Source organism: Somniosus microcephalus, chromosome 7 (genome assembly GCF_052327205.1).
Source record: "Somniosus microcephalus isolate GS21.2 chromosome 7, FLI_Smic_1.0, whole genome shotgun sequence".
Lineage (NCBI taxonomy): Eukaryota > Metazoa > Chordata > Chondrichthyes > Squaliformes > Somniosidae > Somniosus > Somniosus microcephalus.
In genome coordinates this window covers 179,720,125-179,729,184 of record NC_140993.1, presented here as the reverse complement: position 1 = coordinate 179,729,184, position 9,060 = coordinate 179,720,125, and the positions used below count along the sequence as shown (strand labels likewise).

Sequence of the window (9,060 nt, the reverse complement as noted above, 5' to 3'; positions counted from 1 at the left end):
ATCCCCTTACGGCATAGGAGCAGTATTATCCCATAAATTCCCTGATGGCTCAGAACGGCAGATAGCTTTTGCGTCACGCTCATTAAACTCAGCTGAGCGTAACTATGCCCAAATAGACAGGGAAGCACTCAGCCTGGTATGGGGAGTGAAGAAATTCAACCATTACCTACACGGACAAAAATTTACCTTGCTGACTGACCATCAACCCCTCATCTCCATATTCAACCCTAAAAAAGGTGTTCCCATTTTGACAGCACAAAGACTACAGAGGTGGCCCCTTTTTCTAGGGGCACACCAATACAACATAGAATACAAAGGGTCAAAACAGCATGGGAATGCTGACGGTTTATCGCACCTACCGTTGCCAACGATAGAAGAGGCACCTACAGTAGACCCAGTAGAGATATTCCACTCTACCATAGTGGAATGTCTACCGGTGACAAATTCTGCCATTGAAAGGGAGACAAGAAATGACCCTACTCTCTCACGGGTCTACGATTTAACAGTGAAGGGATGGCCAGCACATGGCGAACCACTGTTGCCAGCATTCTCGCAAAGAAGAGAACAGCTGTCAGTGTGCCGAGGAACCTTGATGTGTGGATCCAGAGTGGTGATCCCACCCAAACTCCAGGATAAAGTGCTAAAGGAGCTTCACGAGGGGCATCTGGGTGGAGTGAAAATGAAGAACCTAGCTAGGGCGTTTGTATGGTGGCCAGGTATCGATGGAGACATCGAAGACATGACCAAGAGCTGCCTAGGATGCCAGAAGGTCCAAAATGCTCCGCCACAGGCCCCTCTACATCCATGGGAGTGGCCCTCATCTCCCTGGCAAAGGGTGCACATCGACTTTGCTGGTCCATTTATGGACTCAATGTTCTTAATCGCAGTTGATGCACACTCCAAGTGGCCGGAGGTAATAAAGATGTCCTCCACCACCACGGAAAAAACCATCACAGTATTAAAGGACCATATTTGCCAGGAATGGGCTGCCGGAACAGATATGTTCTGATAATGGACCGCAATTTGTGTCCGAAGAATTCAGAAAGTTCTTAAAGAACAATGGGGTAAAGCACTACACGTCCGCCCCATACCATCCCACCAATGGATTGGCTGAAAGGTTTGTCCAGACCTTCAAGAAGGCCATGGGTAATGAAGACATAAAACTTCAGCACAAGGTGGATAACTTCTTATTTGCATATAGGAATGCAACATATATGGTTACCAACCAAACTCCCGCCATGATGTTCTACAATAGAAACCTAAGATGCCGGCTGGATTTGGTCAAGCCCAACATCCGAAGGGACGTGGAGAACCGTCAGTTTCAAGGCATGAATGAAAGGCCAACTAGGGCCTTCCAGATAGGCCAACCGGTTTTGGCCCAGGACTACCGTACAGAGAAATGGCAGCCTGGAACTATCTACACACGACTAGGACCACTGATGTATACCGTGGACATCGGAGAAAGCATAATAAGGCGCCATGCTGACCAAATCATCAAGTCATCCGAAAAGGGACAACCTACACCACCACTCTATACATCTAACGATGAAGTAGAGATACCCATATCTACCTCCGATCCGGTGATACTGGAACCCGATGAACCCGACACTGGCATTCAAGCCGAATCAGCCTTGCCAGAAGAACCTACTACACCACCGAGGCGTTATCCGGACCGAGTCAGGAAGCCTCCTGAGAGACTAACTTATAATTAATTAATTACAGCAATGTATATTATTTTGCATATAACATGTAATTAATAATTACTTAAAATATGATGTACTGGTTAACTAAAAGGGGAGGAATTGTGGTGTATGTGCCTTTAAGAGCAATTGTGGTGTATGTGCCTTTAAGAGTCCCAGGTGTGCGTAATGCCGGTAATTGCCATTTGGGCTATATAAGCCTGTGTATTGTGTATATCCTTTAGAACCCCCCCCCCCCCCCCAGACTTGCTTAGTAAATACCTATGAACCAACTCCTGTCTTCAGTGTCTTTATCTACACACGGACACTACAATGGGTATGGTTCTTAATGAATACTTTGCGTCTGTTTTCACAAAAGGGACAATGCAGATACTGCAATCAGGAAGGAGGAGTGTGAAATATTAGATGGAATAAACATAGTGAAAGAGGAAGTATTAAACAGTTTGGCATCTTTGAAAGTGGATAAATCCCCAGGCCCGGATGAAATGCATCCCAGACTGTTAAGAGAAGTAACAGAGGAAATAGCAGAGGCTCTAACCATCGTTTTCCAATCCTCTCTGGCTACAGGTGTGGTGCCAGAGGACTGCTAACGTGGTACCATTGTTTAAAAAGGGAGAAAGGGATAGACAGTAATTACAGGCCAGTCAGCCTAACCTCGGTGGTGGGAAAATGGTTGGAAAAAATTCTGATGGACAGGATAAATCGTCATTTAGAAAGACACGGATTAATCAGGGACAGTCAGCATAATTTGTTACGGGAAGGTCGTGTCTGACTAACTTGATTGAATTTTTTGAGGAGGTAACAAGGAGGGTCAATGAGGGTAGTGCATTTAATGTAGTCTATATGGATTTTAGCAAGGCTTTTGATAAGGTCCCATATGGCAGACTGGACACAAAAGTAAAAGCCCATGGGATCCAAGGCAAAGTGGCAAGTTGGATCCAAAATTGGCTCAGAGGCAGGAAACAAAGGGTAATGGTTGAAGGGTGTTTTTGTGACTGGAAGGCCATTTCCAGTGGGGTTCCATAGGGCTCAGTACTGATTCCTTTGCTTTTTGATACAAAAAAATTGGCCGTGTGGTTGATAAGGAAGAAAGCTGCAGACTGCAGGAAGATATCAATGGACTGGTCAGGTGGGCAGAATAGAATTCAATTTGGCGAAGTGTGAGGTAATGCATTTGTGGAGGGATTACATAGGATATAAGGCACAGAAACAGGCCATTGGCCCAACCAGTCCATGCCGGCGTTTATGCTCCACTTGAGCCTCCTCCCGTCTTTCCTCATCTAAATCTATCAGCATAACCCTCTATTCCCTTCTCCCTCATATGCTTGTCTAGCCTCCCCTTAAATGCATCCATACTATTTGCTTCAACTACGCCCTGTGGTAGCGAGTTCCACATTCTCACCACTCTTTGGGTAAAGAAGTTTCTTCTGAATTCCCTATTGGATTTCTTGGTGACTATCTTATATTGATGGCCTCTAGTTATGCTCTTCCCCACAAGTGGAAACATTCTCTCTCTATCCACTCTATCAAAACCTTTCAGAATTTTAAAGACCTATTAGGTCACCCCTCAGCCTTCTTTTTTCAAGAGAAAAAAAAGAGACCCAGCCTGTTCATCCTTTCCTGATATGTATACCCTTGCATTTCTGGCATCATCCTTGTAAATCTTCTCTGCACCCTTTCCAGTGCCTCTATCTTTTTTGTAATATTGTGACCAGAACTGTACACATTACTCGAAGTGTGATCTAACCAAGGTTCGATACAGGTTTATCATAACTTCCCTACTTTTCAATTCTATCCCTCTAGAAATAAACCCTAGTGCTTGATTTGCTTTTTTTTTTTTTTAAAAAGCCTTGCTAACCCGTGTTGCAACTTTGAGTGATTTGTGTATTTGTACTCAGAGATCTTTGTTCCTCTGCCCCACCAAGACTCGCACTCTCCAAGTAATGTGACCTCCCTATTCTTCCTACCAAAATGTAATACCTCACATTTATCCGTGTTGAACCTCATTTGCCAATTATATGCCCATTCTGCAAGTTTATTAATGTCCTCCTGTAACTTGTTGCAGTCCTCCTCAGTATTGACTATCCCAATTTGGTGTCATCCACAAATGTAGACATTTTAGAACAAGTAGTTTAAAAGCATCATTCTGCATATACAGTTCAGAGTTCCAGCCAACTTACATTCTTGCATTTATGGCACAATAAAATTCGGAGTTAAGTGCAAATATCTAACAGTCAGTATTTTGTAGACAACTGAGAGTCTTATCGCATCTCTGCGATGCTGCAGAGAATAGGCTTGGATAGTAGGCCAACTCTTCATATACACTAAAAGTGTTGTTAGTTTCTGGCACAACATTTAGAAGAAAGAGATGAATGTGCAGTGTAGCCTGTTCAAAAAGACCTATAATATTGCATTATTGGACAGATGGCCAAAAAGGGTGACAAAAATGGTCAAAATTTCTAGATCGACCAGATTTTTAGCCAACTTTTCCTGTCTTCCCCTTGTTGCTTATATGCTATCAACAAGATATTATTTAATAGTAGCACCTTATGGAAGAGAGATAGGCAGCCAACAAAGTCAACCTTTCGCAACAGGCATCAGTAAGAAAAACAAATCACCTTTCAATATCTAAAGTCAATGAAGATGATGAGTGGGCCAAAGATAAATCCCTGCAGCTTGCAAGAAGATATCTTGATATCTGAATGTTACATATTTCATTCAACAGCTCAGATATAAGTGATGAAAGTGAGAAAGATTTAGAAGTGATGCAAGACTCAACAATCACGACGTACAGGCATTACAGGGTTAACAAGGCAAGGGAATATACTATAAAATGGTAGGACTCTGAGAAGTGCAGAAGATCAGAGGTACCTTGAAGTGCATGTCCACAGAACCCTGAAGGTAGCACGACAGGTAGGTAAGGTGGTTAAGAAGGCATACGAGATACTTGCCTTTATTAGTCGAGGCATAGAATATAAGAGCAGGGAGGTTATGCTTGAACTGTATAAAACACTAGTTAGGTCGCAGCTACAATACTGCGTGCAGTTCTGGTCACCACATTACAGGAAGGATGCGATTGCACTAGACGGGGTGCAGAGGAGATTCTGCCTGGACTGGGGAATTTTAGCTATGAAGAAAGATTGGATAGGCTGGGGTTGTTTTCTTTGGAACAGAGGAGGCTGAGGGGAGACCTAATTGAGGTGTATAAAATTATGAGGGGCCTAGAGAGTGGATAGGAAGGACCTATTTCCCTTAGCAGAAGGGTCAATAACCAGGGGGCATAGATTTAAAGTAATTGGTCGGAAGTTTAGAGGGGATTTGAGGAGATATGTTTTCACCCAGAGGGTGTTGGGGTCTGGAACTCACTGCCTGAAAGGGTGGTAGAGGCAGAGACTCTCATCACATTTAAAAAGTACTTGGATATGCACTTGAAGTGCCGTAACCTACAAGGCTACGGACCAAGTGCTGGAAAGTGGGATTAGGGTGAATAGTTCTTTGTCGACCGGCATGGACAAGATGGGCCGAATAGCTTCCTTCTGTGTTGTAAATTTCTATGATGAACTGTTGGAATAATATTATCCAGAAGTAGTCGTTAATCAAACACTAAGGTACAAACTCTTGACTACCATGGAGAGCTACAGCTAAATGTCTAAGGCTAGCAACAAAGAACTGACTACTCCTTGGGGAGGCTTTTTCCTAAATGCATCACAGAAGCTTCATATGGCATCCCAGTATGAATTACATCTTAAAAGCACATCATTAGTGACTTATGTTGTTATGCACCACTGCAATGTGAAAAGTGCAAAGAAAGGAGCCTCTTTGCTCCCTTTCTGTAATCAAAACCAGACATAAAACTTAAAACCAACATTTATTTAACAAAAAAATGGACTTTAAAATGCAACCAAAAAAAAAGCATAGTAATAATAGCAAATTGTTTTCTTATGCAGATTTGATTTGCCACCAATGGTAAGAGAAAATGAAGATGGGTAGGTTTCACAGGAAGATCAGATGACACTAGCTATAATTAACACTCTTGCTCCAAGTTTCATTAAGTGCCCAACTCATATGGAGAACAAAAAGACCATGAATTTTCAATTACCCTTTTTTAATACTGTACAATGGACTGCGCAATAGATTTAAACATAGGTATTTTATAGACTTAGGAAAATTTATACAATTTACATTACTTAGTATAAAGATTGCTGAAAAGAAGTAAAGCAGTATGTGGAAAGAAACTGTTACTTATGTTAAAGAAAACAATTATATTTCTAAGGATCAATGATCATCAGTTTGACAAGTAATCTGTATTCTTACAATTATACCTGCAAAGATATCTGATGTGGCCACATAATATTTCAGTTTACGGTCCAATGCCATCACTGAAACGGTTATAATAGTTTTGGATATAAGGGATCATTTATTGATTTTGGTAATACTTTCACCAAATTTGTATGAAGTAATAACAGATTTGAAGTAGTACTGAATCAGGAAGAAAATGTTGCTGTAAGATATTTAACTGCAAGGTGAACAGTATAGATTGAAATAAGTACCCCATCACAAAAGAGATCTTAAACATCATTTACAAATTATTTTGTCAGCTTTTGATCAAGATGATGCACGTTAAATTATTTTTAGTGTACCAATATACTTTTTGTATGTAACTCATCATTTTAATTTGAAATATTGCTCCAAAACCCAAATATACATTGGATGGGAAAGGTTTTAGTAGAACAGATCTTGAAGTGAACACTAAAAATGCACTATCACATTGGAAAGCGGGCCCAAAATAGGAGCACCATATTTATGAAAAATTATACGCTCATCACCAGTTAATTGAATTTTAGCTGTACAATAAGCATATTTCAAAACAGGTGGGCAGGAATAGCAATACAGCATGTAGTAAAGAAAATAAAGAAAGCTGGTTTCCTTTCCAATTGTAGAATTAGGCAGCAGTTTAACCTTATTTCAGGCAATATTAAAAATGTTCTGCTCTTAATTGTGGATTAGAGAATTCATAAGACTACAAATAGGTATCAACCTACAGCAGAATAAGGACCATTTTCATTTAAGATACACAATTTCATTCAAGGCATCATTCATATCATTTAAAGTAGTTAAAAGAAACATGCAAAAAGTTTAACAAAAATTAACAAATGCAAGCAGATTCTGCTAACTTCCAAAAGACACAAATATGGCAGATGCTGCAGAACTCTACATGACATACAATTTCAAATTTTGCAGCACTGGCACCAAGGTGATTATGTACTTTATAAGTGACTGGCTACGAATATAGACGCACACACTAGGCTTAATATTGTAGTAGTTATATTCTTCATTGCTTCCTGCAGAATTTGTACTTTAATTTGTACAGTAATTGTGACTGAAATGCTAACTTTCAGAATGCCAAAAGTCATGAATTAAAAAACAAGAGTGTTTCAGGAACAGTCCTCTATTTAGCTGATGTCAATCACCCCCAAACAGACATTTTACCAGATATATACAAATGCATTTAGTCATTTTTTTATACTTATCATTCTCTCAGTAACCTGTTTAAAGGAATATATACAGCACAAACACCCATGTTTTGATGATTCATTGATTTCATTGGTAAGATTTCAGTATCCGGCAATAACAGAACAGATGGATAACTTGTAAATCCAGAGAGACCAACACACTTTTATGCTTAAATATAATTCCAAATAAAAGATATTTTACACACAGCAGATAAATTATGTCCATCCAGCTACAAATATTCCTATATTCAACCTGGAGAATCAGAAAAGAACACCAGTAAATAATCTACTAGGATGTTCAGGAATTGGTGCAGTAAAGTACTGCACCCAACAATGCACTGACTGGACAGCGTGGAACAAAATGTATATATACTGTAAAATCTTGTATCTATCCCAACGATTTCCAGTAATCCATGAAGATTTCCAAGCATCAGATGGTGACTTGAGCTAGAATGCATGCTCATTGGTCAAATGACCATCAGTAGCAACTACTTATAAAAACATTCTTCACCAAAGTATACTGGTCATAGTTGCCACGGCAGTAACATCTCCTGCTCTTCTGCTGACAGTGACGGGTCCACATATCACTCACGGTTATGAAAGTTTTACAGCAATTTTGTTCTGTTCCTTTCTCAGTAACCTTTGTGCATCCTTTTCCATCTTCTTCCTTTGCTGTTCAGCCGACCTCTTCTCCCTCTCTGCAAGCTTCTGCTGCCTGAGGGGTGGGGAAAAATAAGAAGTATTAAAGGAGAAAAGGGAGCAAGAAATTATACACTTGCACAGAAAATTGTTTAGCATCTTATTTAGCAGAAAGGGAAAAACTAATACATGGTTCTATTGACAAGGAAACTTAAAAAACAAATGGATGAAAAAAGGATAAACTTGTACAGTGAAACATAATTGTATTGCACTATATGGGATTACTTTAGATGATCCCTCAATATTGATGCTTAACTAGACATCTCAAATCTCAATTAAAAATTCAAGCACAAATTAACATTAATATTTAAGATATTCAGATATTGTGACAAAATCTGACTTTTTAAATGCCTATTTTTAATTTTAAAAAAGGTCACCTTCAATCAGCACGCACATATTTTAAAACAGTATAATAGTTTTACATTAGACTATCACTACACTCAGTCCAACTACTGCATTAACAATGGAAAAAAAAATCACTGGTTTATTGTTTGATGACAAGATGGCTGCTCCTAGCTGGCAGTTCCAGAGGGAGCTCCTCATTGATTCACTTCTATTCATGGGAATCTGCTGCCATCCTTTGCCCTTTCTTTCCCAAATCTCCTTGCTTCCACTGTTCAAGTTCCCCGGGCTCTATTAGTTGGTGCATTTTAGCCCTAACTACAAGTTAACTGCTATTTTAAACCACCATTACCAATCCCCCAACCCCTATGCCTGCTCCTCTCACTGAGCTGCTGGATCTCTTAATTTTGGCTTCTGAATTCCTGGACATCAAGACTACGCTTCTGCACTGGACTTTTTTTTTTATTCGTTCATGGGATGTGGGCGTCGCTGGCAAGGCCATCATTTATTGCCCATCCCTAGTTGCCCTTGAGAAGGTGGTGGTGAGCCGCCTTCTTGAACTGCTGCAGTCCATGTGGTGAAGGTACTCCCACAGTGCTGTTAGGGAGAGTTTTCCAGGATTTTGACCCGGCGATGATGAAGGAATGGCGATATACTTCCAAGTCAAGATGGTGTGTGACTTGGAAGGGAACTTGGAGGTGGTGGTGTTCCCATGCGCCTACTACTGCCCTTGTCCTTCTAGGTGGGCAACGTCACAGGTTTGGGAGGTGCTGCCGAAGAAGCCTTGGCAAGTTGCTGCAGTGCAT

At 40.4% G+C, this 9,060-nt stretch overlaps 1 protein-coding gene across 1 annotated transcript in view; it reads right to left on the bottom strand.

Moving 5' to 3' along the window:
* Positions 1 to 5,786: 5,786 nt before the first annotated feature.
* The window catches only part of ebag9 (estrogen receptor binding site associated antigen 9), a 30,773-nt gene continuing 27,499 nt past the window's right edge, over positions 5,787 to 9,060 (bottom strand). Inside the window, exon 6 of the mRNA XM_085993283.1 lies at positions 5,787 to 7,928. Within this exon, the coding sequence (XP_085849409.1) occupies positions 7,808 to 7,928 (121 nt within the window). The 3' untranslated portion in view covers positions 5,787 to 7,807. The remainder of the gene's footprint in view (positions 7,929 to 9,060) is intronic.